This window comes from Aquarana catesbeiana, linkage group LG07 (genome assembly GCF_042186555.1).
Source record: "Aquarana catesbeiana isolate 2022-GZ linkage group LG07, ASM4218655v1, whole genome shotgun sequence".
Lineage (NCBI taxonomy): Eukaryota > Metazoa > Chordata > Amphibia > Anura > Ranidae > Aquarana > Aquarana catesbeiana.
Genome location: NC_133330.1, coordinates 322781074 through 322795953, shown reverse-complemented (window position 1 = coordinate 322795953; position 14880 = coordinate 322781074). Strand labels below are relative to the sequence as shown.

Here is a 14880-nt window from a genome sequence, read left to right as displayed (position 1 = left end):
TATTTCCTATGATCATTAGCTCCATCTATTGGACATAATGCGGGGTTTTCCCAAACCACACTTCTTTATCAATAAATAACATTTGAAATGTGGAGGAAATAACTTGAGAACATTTGATTTTTTCCCCATTTGCAAAGAACGAAGGTCAGTAACCAGCAGTTCCACTGGAGGAATTGCTATGCAGTTTTTAGTTTTATAAATACATCCCTAAGTGACTGCACTGAGCCACTGAAAACTCCCTCCGCTTTCTGCCTGCACTATAGCCAAAAGACAGCTACAGCACGGGCTTACTGATCACAGATTGGGGTAAAGGGCCAATCACAGGGGCCCTTTACCACGTGATCAGCTGTGTCCAATGACAGCTGATCATGGATGTAAGCACAAGCCAGTTATCGCCTTTTCTTTCCCCACGCTGACAGCATGAGGAGAGGAGAAGAGAGGCGATAACTGGCTTGTGTTAAAGCATCATCAGCGCGCACCAGAGCCGCCTCATCTGAGCGCACCAGAGCCGCCTCATCTGAGCGCACCAGAGCCGCCTCATCTGAGCGCACCAGAGCCGCCTCATCTGAGCGCACCAGAGCCAATTAAAAAACTGAAAAGTGGTGCGTGCAAAATTATTCGGCCCCTTTACTTTCAGTGCAGCAAACTCACTCCAGAAGTTCAGCGAGGATCTCTGAATGATCCAATGTTGTCCTAAATGACTGATGGTGATAAATAGAATCCACCTGTGTGTAATCAAGTCTCTGTATAAATGCACCTGCTCTGTGATAGTCTCAGGGTTCTGTTGAAAGCGCAGAGAGCATCATGAAGACCAAGGAACACACCAGGCAGGTCCGTAATACTGTTGTGGAGAAGTTTAAAGCTGGATTTGGATACAAAAAGATTTCCCAAGCTTTAAACATCCCAAGGAGCACTGTGCAAGTGATCATTTTGAAATAGAAGGAGTATCAGACCACTGCAAATCTACCAAGACCTGGCTGTCCCTCTAAACTTTCAGCTCAGACAAGGAGAAGACTGATCAGAGATGCAGCCAAGAGGCCCATGATCACTCTGGATGAACTGCAGAGAACTACAGCTGAGGTGGGAGAGTCTGTCCATAGGACAACAATCAATCGTACACTGCACAAATCTGGCCTTTATGGAAGAGTGGCAAGAAGAAAGCCATTTCTCAAATATATCCATAAAAAGTCTCGTCTAAAGTTTGCCACAAGCCACCTGGGAGACACACCAAACATGTGGAAGAAGGTGCTCTGGTCCGATGAAACCAAAATCGAACTTTTTGGCCACAATGCAAAACGATATGTTTGGCGTAAAAGCAACACAGCTCAACACACCATCCCCACTGTCAAACATGGTGGTGGCAGCATCATGGTTTGGGCCTGCTTTTCTTCAGCAGGGACAGGGAAGATGGTTAAATTGAAGGGAAGATGGATGGAGCCAAATACAGGACCATTCTGGATGAAAACCTGTTGGAGTCTGCAAAAGATCTGAAACTGGGACGGAGATTTATCTTCCAACAAGACAATGATCCCAAACATACAGCAAAATCTACAAAGGAATGGTTCACAAATAAACGTATCCAGGTGTTAGAATGGCCAAGTCAAAGTCCAGACCTGAATCCAATCGAGAATCTGTGGAAAGAGCTGAAAACTGCTGTTCACAAACGCTCTCCATCCAACCTCACTGAGCTCGAGCTGTTTTGCAAGGAAGAATGGGCAAGAATTTCAGTCTCTCGATGTGCAAAACTGATAGAGACATACCCCAAGCGACTTGCAGCTGTAATCGCAGCAAAAAGGTGGCTCTACAAAGTATTAACGCAAGGGGGCCGAATAATTTTGCACGCCCCACTTTTCATTTTTTTATTAGTTAAAGTTTCAAAAATCCAAAAGATTTCGTTCCACTTCACAATTGTGTCCCACTTGTTGGTGATTCTTCACAAAAAATAAAAATTTTATCTTTATGTTTGAAGCCTGAAATGTGGCAAAAGGTTGAAAAGTTCAAGGGGGACGAATACTTTCGCAAGCCTGTGTGTGTGTGTGTGTGTGTGTGTGTGTATATATATATATATATAATGTTATGTGTTATCTCCCATGCGTAGCACTAAGTCATTCATTTTTTTTTTTTTTTTTTTTTTAAAAACCTCAAAATCCATATTAAATACTTATGACCCCACATAAACATTAACGCATTTTATGCATACGAATACCTCAATATATAAGCAAGATGCAAAAAAATGAATGACTTTGTGCTACGCATGGGAGATAACACTATATATATATATATATATATATATATATATATATATATATATATATTAACCTGGGGGACAGGTAGCAGGCACAAAGCTCCCTGGGATCAGCAGTCTTTCAGGCACAGATACCAAATCCAGTGGAATAGTGACAAACAGTGCGGTGTTTATTTGTGATACATACAAGTCTATATACAGGTGCTGTACAGTGTTCCAAAAGAAACCAATAGGAACAAAAATAGCCAAAACAAAACCTAGCCGTGTCTCGGCACTAACTAAACAATATTTACAGATCCTAACTACTAAGCTGAGCAAGCCTACAGCTTGTCAGCTTCCACATATTTTTTTGCACTCTTACACAGAAGTTCTCTGAGTATCCCAGGCCAAGAGCAAGGGCTGTCTGCTCAGGTGAGCTTAAATTAGCCTGGGGGAGAGGACCAAGACCTGAACTGGACCATGGATCCCTGAACCTGTATGAGAGGAGCCTGAGAGATGTATAAACCCCGAACAGGACTTTTCCTGGCTCTCTCTGGGACGCTCTGCTACAATATATATATATATATATATATATATATATATATATATATATATATATATATATATATATATATATACACACACACACACACACACACACACACATACATACATACACACACATATATTTACTTTTCCATTGTTCATATAGGTCTTTTCTGTGGGGTACCTACAGTATATATGTAGTAGGCTGCTTTTACACTGCTCCATTGTAAAAAAAATATATATGCATTTTTGCCATGTTTCCAGTGTGTTTTGCACATGTGAAAAGGGGCGGGGGCCATGTTTACGATGCGTTTATTTATTTCAATGGGGAGGTGTGTTTTTAGTGCCTTTAGTGTACTTTTTTTTTTTTTACCAAAAATGCAGCATGCAGGACCTTTAAAAATGCAACTGACCGGTGTGAAGAGTTCCCTAGGATTTAATGGTCACATATTTTTTTTCTGCTTTTGGCAAGCCAAAAACAGCAGAAAAACAGATCAGTGTGAAAGGACTCTCAGTGCAGCCTGTCAAGGACATAAAAAAAAAAGTTTTAGATTGTAAGCTTCATGAGCAAGATCCTCCTTTTCCTTCTGTGTTTAACTGTGTTGTAATTGCGTAGTCTCCTTTTATATTTTAAAGCACTGTGCAAACTGTTGGCGCTATATAAATCCTGTATGATAATAATAACAAATATTATAACACATGCACATCTTGTAATGGGAACGAGCCCAAAAAAAAAAAAAAAGGAAGCCAATCATGTTCCGCGCTCTCCTGCGGTTAGGTATTAGTAATGCATTCAAACACAGGAGGGTTGGACTCCTGGGCTGCTACATAAGTGTACAAGTTTAAACTTGCCCAGAAATGTAGAAAAACAGGAAATCCCAGGTCATCTCTCGCTCTAGTAAAAAAATAAAAATGGGAGAAAAAAAATAAAATAATAAATCAGATGACTTCAAGAGGAATATGATACATTGATACATTGTTACATATTCTAGTGGCAGTAAAATGCAATCCTGCTGTTTACTGGCCTCAATCACATTTTAAAGAGAAAAAAAAAAAAAAACAAAACAAAAAAAACAAAAACAAAACAAAACAAACACACATTTTCACTTAGGGGGTGTACTCACTTTTGTTGCCAGAGGTTTAGACATTAATGGCTGTGTGTTGAGTTATTTTGAGGGGACAGCAAATTTACACTGTTATACAAGCTGTACAATCACTACTTTACATTATAGCAAAGTGTCATTTCTTCAGTGTTGTCACATGAAAAGATATAATGAAATATTTAATTTAATATTTTAAAAACATGAGGGGTGTACTCACTTTTGTGAGATACTGTGTAATATATATCTCAAATCAGGGTGGATTTGATTTGAATTAAGTCAATTTAAATCACTAGAAAAAGGCTTGATTTAAGTCAACTCATTTTTTAAATCATAATTTTTAAAGAGCAACTGTCATTTCTGTCCCGTAGCGGCTCCTCCTCTGACCCGCTGTTGACTCGACAGTCCCATTCACTTTAATGGGACGGCTGGTGATGCGGCGGTGACACAACAAGGTGAGGGACGTGGCGGCAGCAGATGAGTGGATGCCCGCTAACAGGCGCTGCCATGATGGATCTGAAATGACAGGTTCTCTTTAAATGTAAGGACTCAGTCTTGCTGATAAGTTAGAATCTTTAATATTTGCAAACAAAATTAAGGTTTCCTATTTAGAATAAGCTGTAAGGTTAGTAAAACAGCGATATCAGAACCGATTCAATCATACCGTTTGTAGTGTACATAGATTTGCAAAACAATGGGATAAAGGAATATTCCTGAACTTTGTTTTATCTCATGGTTACTGTGAAATTGTGTGAATGCAGAGCATGTTATCTCCGCTTGCAGTGCTTGGATTCATTGAATGTAAATATTGCAAAATATACAGCCTCATGCTACATAACTAAGCTCCATTTCATACTGAATAAACTAAAATATTAACGTATCTTAAATAGAAAACTATATCTTTTAAATAGATTTTCACTCCAAAAGCATTTTATTAAAATTATTTTTTTTTTAAACCATTGATTTTTATCCACCCCGATACATACATACATACATACATACAGGCTCAGCAGGCCGGTCCCATAGCAGGAGAGAGAATATAGATCAGTAAAATTATTATATAGGTTATAAATGTTTTAAAAGCACATTGGAATTTCAGAGTACACAGAAACCAATGAAATCCTTTTACATGCACACTGCCATTGCATAATACTTAACAGCGGAAAGTCAGTTTTGGCACCTTCAATTTAGAATGTTCATCTGCCAAGCAGAAAGGTGATGCTCGGAGTAATTTATCCCATATCTAATGCGTGAAATGCTGCATATCCAAGAAAACTTTCCTTAGGATCAGCATGAAGCTGAACTCCAGGCAAACAATAAATGAAATGTATACACAGGAGCTGGTAAACTTGTCAAAGGATTTGTATGTCTGTCCATCCAGTTCTGAGATCTACACAGCTCTGCCACACAGCACAGGAAACCTTTTCCCTCTGCTACAGTAACACTTACAGGTGCCTCCCCCAGCCTGTGACTGGACAGTGAAAGGAGAAGCAACAGGCCGATGACTCCTCTCATTCACTCTGCTCTCTCCTCCTATTGGAGAGCACATAGGCACTGCAGCGCAACTGCCCGAGATGTTGATATCAGTCTGCTTCAGGCAGCAGGAAGCATTTCCTTTCTCCCTAAAGTTGCTTTCACACTGCTTTTACTGTGCTAAAAACTCAATCCTGTGAAAACCCACGGGACTCTTCACACCACTGTACTGCCGGTGTAGTGCATTTTGAAAAGTCCTGCACGCTGCATCTTCGAAAGTTATGAAAACCACACCAAAAACACAGGTCCCCATTAAAATGATTAGAAAATGTGGCAAAACCGCACCTGCGTTGCATTTTTAGTGCACTTTGAGTCACATGTTCAAGTTTCACAGGTGCATGTTGGGTAATAAGCACCCAGAAAATGCACTAGAAACGCATCAAAAACACATATGCATTTTTGCAACGGAGCAGTCTGATCGCAGCCATAATAAGACCAGGGTTTTTTTCTGCTCCATCAGTCTCTGGAAGTGTTGGAGCCTGACGGGGGACCAGGGGCTGGATGCTGCCAATCTCTTTTACAACTTCTGCATTTAATAGGCAGCCAATGGTTGGGGTAGCTGTATTGCAGGGATGTCTGAAGATCCTCACCAGTCCAGGAATTCCACAGAGTCCAGCCCAAGAGTAGATAAGAAGTGCGGGAGGTCATCTTTGGTGCGTAGGGTGACCTTCTTGCCATCTTTAGATACCTGTAGAAAGAAAGGAAAACCCCAGCGGTATGTCAGGCCTGCTTCCTGGACAGCAGCCAGTAGTTGGCAGAGTGCCCTGCACTGCATTAGGGTACATCTGGAGATAACCTGATAGAAAGATAAATGTGCTCCATCAAAATCAGAAAAAGGGTTTTGCCACGCATTTTTTTGCATGATGCGGTCTTTAAGCGTGAACTTATGTAGCTTACAAATGATGTCTCTGGGATTGTCCACATCCTGAGATGGAGGTCGGAGTGCTCTATGTGCACGATCGATCTCAATGGGAGCAGAGGCTGGTAGTTCCAGTATTTCCCTAAAGATATCCACCAGAGTGGGGATAATGTCCCTGGAAGCTGTGGCTTCTGGCAGGCCCCGGATTCTGATATTTGCCCTCCAACTGTGGTTTTCCACATCATCCACCTGACATAGTAAGGTATCAATTTGCTGATCCTGCATGAGACATTTAGACTGTAGCATGGTAATAACAGGGAGAGCTTCCTCAATGCTCTACTCTAAAGATTCCATTCTGGCACCCAGGTGTGAAGTATCAGCCTTTACGTGTGCAATGTCCTCTGTGAAGGCCTTCTCTACCCTGCTAGCGAAGCGCTCCAGGTCCTCTCTGGTGGGGAGGGACAAAATATGGCGTCTGATGTCCTCATCCCAAAGAAAGTCAGGCAATTCAGAGCCCCTATCTGGAGATGCAGGGGAGGCGGGGGGCTGATTCAGGGAACCGGGGAAGCTGCAGTCTTCTGGAGCTGAGCTGCGGTGTGCTGGGAGGCTTCTGCGGCCTTCTGGGCCTTACCGGTCAGCGCGATGTTGGAAGCCTCGCAACCTTGCCCACGGAAGTACGAATCTAGCTGTCCCTGCAGCTAGCAGTCGGTCCGTGCTGGCTGAGAAGAAAGCCACTGTTGCTGGGACATTGGAGGACCTGTTGGAGGTAAGAATCCCCCTCCGGAGCTGTGCTGTAAGCGGCGGTGATACCAAGCTGAGGCGATACACGTTGTCACTCCTTCATAGCCAGGACACGACGACCGATACCTTTTAACAATGAGATCCCTCTGATGCTTTGGAAGCTCTCTGCGGACCATGGCTTTTGCTGTTGGATGCGACTAAGAAAAAGTCAGGAAAGGCCTACTAAAACAACTTTATTTGGGGTTAATCAGAGGCACTTTAAATGATGGCTGGTGTGTACTGACTCCTGTTTAACATGAGTTTGAATGTGATTGCTTAATTCTGTAAACAGCTACATCCCCAGTTATAAGAGGGTGTGCAACCACATCATTTTTTTTTTTTTTTTTTACTTCTAAATATTTCAGTTTATTTTTCAATTGAGTCGTACAGTTTATAGGTCACATTAAAAAGGTGGAAAAAGTTCTGAAATTATTTTTTAACATCACAGAAACCTGACATTTTAACAGGGGTGTGTAGACTTTTCATATGCACTGTAGCATCACAAAATAGTACTTGGTTCCGTAATCTCTAACTGGGACGGTCCTGGAGACAAAAGATGATTCAGAAAAAGGGGGGGGGGGGTTCCTGCACCTATTTTTTGAGAAAAATACTGCACAGGCATCAAAATTTAGGCTCCATGCACACTGAAGCTCATAAAACAGGCGTTTATAGGAGTTTGGGCGTTTTTTTTAAAAGCCCATAAACTCCCCTCTATGTTATCCTATGTGTCCCTGCACACATGGACGTTTTTGGATATTTATCAGCAGTGGAGTTTATGGGCTGTTTTCTGAACGCCAAAAAAAAAAAATAAAAATAAAAAAAGCGTTCATGAGTCGTTTTTCTGACCACAAAAAACGCCCAATGCTTAACCGCTGATAAACGTCAATAAACGGTCAAAAACATGGCTCACCTGCGTTATTTAACGTTTTTGATGCATTAAAATTTTTTTTTTTTTTTTAAACGCTAACGAAACGCTATTTCAAAAATGTTGAAAGACTCACTGCAAAGCTACTGCGTTTTTATAACATCCAATGTGCATGGAGCCTTACAGGATTTTGTCATGTCTGAGCTGGCATCTCAGCTCAGGGAGTGGATGGAGGCTCTGGATGATTCCTGGACAAAGATAGTTCCAACATTCTGGAAAGAAAATTCATTGTCAGAGGAAGGACTGTGATATCTAGGAGTGGTAATAAATACCTGGAAATGCTACACTTATACATTACCTAACCTATACATTCTATATCATACACGCCCTTAACATGAGAAATATGATGATGATGGGTCAGCGTTCACCTCCCATTCCATATGAAGTTGAAGGTCATTATTTGCAGGTTCCCCATGTGACAGCCTTAGGGCCAGACGCAACAATTTCCTGATTCAACACAATAAAAGCCGCCGAGCGCAGAGTATGGGCTTCCTGTGTAAAGTGCTGTAATTGACACTCCCGGCTTTGAAATGAATGCTGGATTTTAAAGAGAAGAAAAGGAAGCTCATGCTGGAGCAGGTTATTTGTCTTAGGAATACAGGACGACAATTAGGAAGTAAATAAAGTCAAAGATGAGAAAAAAAAAAAAAAAATTACAGTTTCACTGAAACAAAAAAAGATCAATGCTCTGGTTAGCTGGTTTCCAGGAAGAGAAGAAAATTATCTTTAAGTCCTTATTCTTAGCTCAGTCAAGTCCCTTCTCAGCCTTCCCCAAATCCCTTTTTTTTGCTGCAGTGATCCAACTTTCTGTTAGAGGGTAGCTACCAGTGGCGGACCTTCCATTAGGGACACAGCCCCCCCCCCCCCCCCCCCCCCAATCCATGTGTCCGGCCCCCTAAACTACATGCAGGGCACTGGAAGCATAAATTCCAATTTTTTTCTTTTTTTTGTAGAGCCAGAGGCTCTAATAGGCTTAAAAAAAAAAAAAAAAAAAGTGAACTGATCCCACCCAGTTGTGTGACAATAGCAAATGAGTATTCGCTATTGTCACACCGATTATCCTCCCGGCCAATCAGGAAGCGGGTCCGAGACCCATTTCCCCGACTGGCCGAAAGGAGAAGCTTCCCAATTAACCTAGGAGGAGGAGGGAGGAGACGCATGGCGGAAGCCGCTGTGATGTCTGCAGGGGAAGGGGAAGCCTCCGCCCATCACTGTTTGCCACCCCCCCCTAAAAAAAATTTTTACCACCAGGCGCCACTGGTGGCTATTTTCATTCTCCATGATCTCACTGTATGTAGCCACCCTCTCCTGCTCGCTCCTAAGATACACTATGGACCATGGGATTTGTAGTGCACATGACCACAACTAATATGCATTGATCACTTCCAATAAACAGAAGTTAGAGGGAAAAGGAGAGGGAGTTCATGGAAAATGTTGCAAGAATCATAAAAAATGTATTACAGGACCATCAAAGTGTAACTCCACCTTTGCGAAGGAAATAAAAAAATAATAATAATATAGTGTATATAACTGCGACACAATGGGCGGGGGGGTTGATGTACTAAAACTGGAGTACACAGAATCTTGTGCAGCTGTGCATAGTAACCAGCTTTTAACTTCAGCTTGTTCAATTAATCAGTTGCCGACCGCAGATATATTGGAGCAGGTCAGATCTGTTGAGCAAAACAACGCCCCCAGTGTCTATTACATGAAATGCAATAGACTCATACTCTTTCCATATTGAGATGATGGGTTGAACAGAGCTCCGTGACATGTTCAAAGCTTGGGATATTTTTTTTTTTTTTTTTTATAACCTAACCCTGCTTTAAAACTTCTCCACAACTTTATCCCTGACCTTCATGATGCTGTTTGTTCACTAAGGTTCTCTAACAAACTTCTGAGGGCTCCACAGAACAGCTGTATTTATACTGAGATCTAATTACACACAGGTGGACTCCATTTACTAATGAGGTGACTTCTGAAGGCAATTGGTTCCACTAGATTTTAGTTAGGGGTATCAGAGTAAAAGGGGGCTGAATACCAATGCACCCCACACTTTTCACATATTTATTAGTAAAAAAAAAAATTGAAAACCATTTAACATTCTCCTTCCACTTCACAATTATGTGCCACGTTGTGTTGGGCTATCACATAAAATCCCAATAAAATACATTTACGTTTTTGGCTGCAACATGACGAAATGGGGAAAAATTCAAGGGGTATGAATACTTTTTCAAGGCACTGTATATGTGTTCGGCTAGCTCAGAACAGTGTGTAAGGGGGGGGGGGTTCCATCTGTATACAGCTGGTAAACTAAAGCCGGCAATAGACAGATCGAAATTTGTCAGGTTCAGCGGTTCATTGTATTCCGATGGCGGGGAAACCTCCTGCTGCCAGAATACAATAGCGCAGCGTGAGGGATTTCCCCATCAAACACAGTCAGTGTGAATGGGGGAAATCAAGCAATTTTATTTCCTAAATCTAAGGTAACATTGTTACATTTTGAGAAGGTTACAATGGCAGATTTACTTGAAAGCTACGGAGATGATTTGCTAAAACCGGGGAGTGCAAAATCTGGTGCAGCTCTGCATGGTAACCAATCAGCTTCAGACTGCAGCTTGTTCAGTTAAGCTTTAACAATAAAACGTGGAAGCTGATTGGTTGCCTATGCAGGGCTGCACAAGATTTTGCACTCTCTGGTTTTAGTAAATCCCCCCTCCCCCCCAATTGTTGGGGTGTCTCTACACTAGGACCTAAATGTCATATCACAAAATGTAAACAGCCTCATGCTGCGTAAAAAAAAAAAAAAAAAAAAAAGGGGGGGGAGCAGGGGCGGACTGACCATTCGGGCTCTCGGGCACTGCCCGAGGGCTCCATGCCACTAAGGGGCCCCATCAGGGTTGCCAGCCTCAATGAAACCAGGGACAGTATGTAAAAATTTGTGTTTTTTTTTTAATCTCAGGATTATAGCTGCTCCGCCTCTCCAGTGCCTTCTCAGTGTGTGTGTGTGTGTGTGTGTGTGTGTGTGTGTGTGTGTGTGTGTGTGTGTGTGTATATATACACTGTGTGGCCCCATAATCTATTGCCTGGGGGCCCCATAATCTCCTATTGCCCGGGGGCCCCATGAGTTGTCAGTCCGCCCCTGAAGGGAAGAGACTGAGATAAGCCTCTTCAAGATTGCAGAAGCTCAATGGAATGTCACAGCTATACTACCAGCTCTCTTAAAATAAACAATTTTGCTAAATATTTAGCAAGCATGAATAAAAATTGCAACATAGTTACATAAAACATACATACATTAAACACAGACTGCATTACAAATCAGCAGTAAAGGTCAACATCATCAAAACAAAAACTGCCAAATCCTTAGAGCCCATCAATACTCAATAAGTATAATCAATAAGTATACACCAATTGTATACCTATAATCAATAAGTATACAAACAATAAATAGATTGTACACTCTCATGAGCAGGGTCAGCCAACCCACTTGTCTAGAACTGTAGAGAAACTGTACTGTCTGCCTTTATTCTGTAAAGCGCCGCACAAATTGTTGGTGCTATATAAATCTTGAATAATAATAATAATAAAATAACGTAGGAAAGCATTAAAAACAAAGTGTCTGTCCTACTTTTCTATGCCAGGTATGCAGACCAAAAAAAATAAAATCTATAGTGTTATTCACAATGCTCTTTTACTCTGGTTTAAATATAATGTATGATTAATATATGTTTTTCTTGTTTTTGTTTTGCACTCTGTGTGACAGCCTATCAATGGTGTAAATGTATAAGGGCACTTTCACACTGAGCAGCATCGGGGGTAAAGCGCCGCTTTAGCGGCACTTTACTGACGTTTTTGCGACATTTTTCGGCCGCTAGCGGGACGCTTTTAACCCCCACTAACGGTCAAAAAAAGGGTTAAAAGCGCCACTACTTTGCTGGCGCTGCCCATTGATTTCAATGGGCAGGGGCGGTATATACACTGCTCCTATGGCACCTCAAAGATGCTGGTTGCAGGACTTTTTTGAGCGTCTTGCCAGCTCACCGATCCAGTGTGAAAGCCCTCGGGCTTTCACATTGGAATAGAGGCACTATTTCCAGCAATATAGCAACTCAGTGTGAAAGGGGTGTAAAGCTTTCTTTAAAAGGAAGTGTAACCGATCAGCTGAGTTCCCAGAACAGCTAGAGCACGATGTGCTCTCCTGCTTAGTGTGGTCAGTTTTTAATAGGAAATCAGAGGAACACCTTTTTTTCACATAAAGGAAGCACACAGAGATTAGAGAATACAAAGAGAACAGGAGACTTCCTAATTCAAGTACATGGTACAGCAGGCACATATCAGGTATATGAAGTGTTGGGGTGACATTCACTTTAAAAAAAATCTGATTACAATAAAATTCATATATATACACACATACTTACTTTCAAATTTCATTGTGTTAGCCTTGGCTTTATCTGTGCCATGTATGCAGATAAAAATAAAAAAAAACTGAGTCCTGCTTTTATTTGTGTTATGTATGCAGATAAAAATATAATAATAAAAAACAAAAAAAAATGAAAAAAACATAAAATGTGCAAGTCCTGTTATCTGTGTCATGTAGGCAGAGATTTAAAAAGGTAAAACATTCTATTTGGTATCATTTTTTTTTTACTAATAAGCATCTTGCTGTAAAGCAGAACACAAAAAAAAAAAAAAAAAAAAAAGAGAGAAGTATAAAAATTAGACATAAAAAAATCATAATAAAATTATGAATACCCCACCCCTCCCCCCCAAAAAACAAACAGGGCTTCAAAGCACAGCAAACTCTCCGCTAGGGATTGGAGTACCCTGGGGGTGGGGGTCTTATAACAACCCCTAAGTGGTACTCCTTTTGTTTAAACTCATAAATTAAAGTGCCGGTAAAATAAGAGACCATACAATGAAAAAAAAAAAAGAAAATCATAATCAAAACGTAGATGGGAAATAGAGTCTGGTTAATTAAACACATAAGGCATGGTCTGAAGAACATGAATACATAAGGAGTGCCTGCAGCCAAGAAAGGGGTTCCTACAATTGGGGTATGGGGAGTAGATAAGGGGGTATTGTATAATAAAGGGTGGCTTAGATGAAGGTCGGGGTTGTTTTTTTAGTAAAGTCCCCCATTAAAGAGGGTGGTGGGGTCTGCAGAACATAGGGAGTGCCTGCACCCAGGAAAGGGGGTTCTACAATCGGGGTATGGGTGGTAGATAGGGGGGGGTGTAAAAAAAAAAGGGGGGGGCTTAGATGAAGGTTGGGGATGTTTTTAGTAAAGTCCCCCATTGAAGGAAGGGGGGGGGGGGGTGGTCTGCAGGACATTAGTACATAAGGAGTGCCTGCGGCCAGGATTGGGGGGTCCTACTATCGGGGGTAGATAAGGGGGTATATAAAGGGGGGGGTCTGGAGGAGTGATCACAGGCAGCCCACCCTTCCTGGTGAGGATCCTCCAACAAAGGCAGGATGAGGATCCCACACAAGTTACAAAGTAAACTTTTCTTCTTGTTCAGCAAAGTTGCCCGGTGCCCCCCCCCCCCCCCCCCGTGTGCCGGGGGAGGGGGGGTCCCGGCTCCCCGGTCAGTTTTAGGAGGTTAGGATCCGGGCCGATCCGGGAACCCCGGGAGAAAAGTTTGTTGGAAGCCGCCACTCACCGATCAGCCCCCCCACCAGGAATGCCAGCACTTGGAAGATGAGGAGGACGCCGCCGACCAGGCACAGCTTCTTGGTGCTCATATTCTCGATGATCGCCCCCGCCATGGCTGCCAACGGAGCGGAGAAATGCCGGAGAGAGCGCAGAGAGAGCGGCTACCGACCGAGCCAGACTGAGAGCTGCCGCAGCGTCACGTGACCCGCCCGCCCGGCTGTGCTGCACCTCCCCTGCCTGCCTCCCCCTGTCCATATACTGCAGTGCCATACACTGACCAGCACAGGGATCACCTATCAGCCATACACTGACCAGCACAGGGATCACCTATCAGCCATACACTGACCAGCACAGGGATCACCTATCAACCATACACTGACCAGCACAGGGATCACCTATCAGCCATACACTGACCAGCACAGGGATCACCTATCAGCCATACACTGACCAGCACAGGGATCACCTATCAGCCATACACTGACCAGCACAGGGATCACCTATCAGCCATACACTGACCAGCACAGGGATCACCTATCAGCCATACACTGACCAGCACAGGGATCACCTATCAGCCATACACTGACCAGCACAGGGATCACCTATCAGCCATCCACTGACCGGCACAGGGATCACCTATCAGCCATCCACTGACAGGTGTCTTATCGAATTCAGTCCCCTATCATATAGTGTCCTCCCTGTACTGCGCAGGCGCAGTACGGAGGACAAAAGAGACGCCGAAAGTCTCCGAAGTTCAACAGCTGATCGTCAGCTGTACACGGTGCCTGCGCATTTATTCTTACCCTATGTCCAGGATCATTCCCTACTATCCAAGTGGACATAGAGTTAGAATAAATATTTGCCGAGCGCAGCTAGGCCGTGCCCGAAGCGTGGCGAGCGAAGCGAGCCCGCGAGGGGCCCTCTTACACTGCCATCGCTAACAAGTGCCCGAGCGCCGTGTACAGCTGATGGTCAGCTGATCAACTTCGGGCATTTTCGGCATCTCCTGCTCCTCCGTACTGCGCAGGCGCTGCGCCTGCGCAGTACGAGGCGGACACTATCTGATACGAGGACACTATATGGCAGAACACCGGCACAGGGATCACCTATCAGCCATACACTGACCAACACAGGGATCACCTATCAGCCATACACTGACCAGCACAGGGATCACCGACACCTATCAGCCATACACTTACCAGCACAGGGATCACCTATCAGCCATACACTGACCAGCACAGGGATCACCTATCAGCCATA

At 43.0% G+C, this 14880-nt stretch overlaps 1 protein-coding gene across 1 annotated transcript in view; it reads right to left on the bottom strand.

The window, feature by feature from the left end:
• The window catches only part of LOC141103784 (protein wntless homolog B-like), a 96977-nt gene extending 83131 nt beyond the window's left edge, over positions 1-13846 (bottom strand). Inside the window, exon 1 of the mRNA XM_073593765.1 lies at positions 13631-13846. Coding sequence (XP_073449866.1) covers positions 13631-13736 — 106 coding nt within the window. The 5' untranslated portion in view covers positions 13737-13846. The remainder of the gene's footprint in view (positions 1-13630) is intronic.
• Between the last annotated feature and the right edge of the window lie 1034 nt (positions 13847-14880).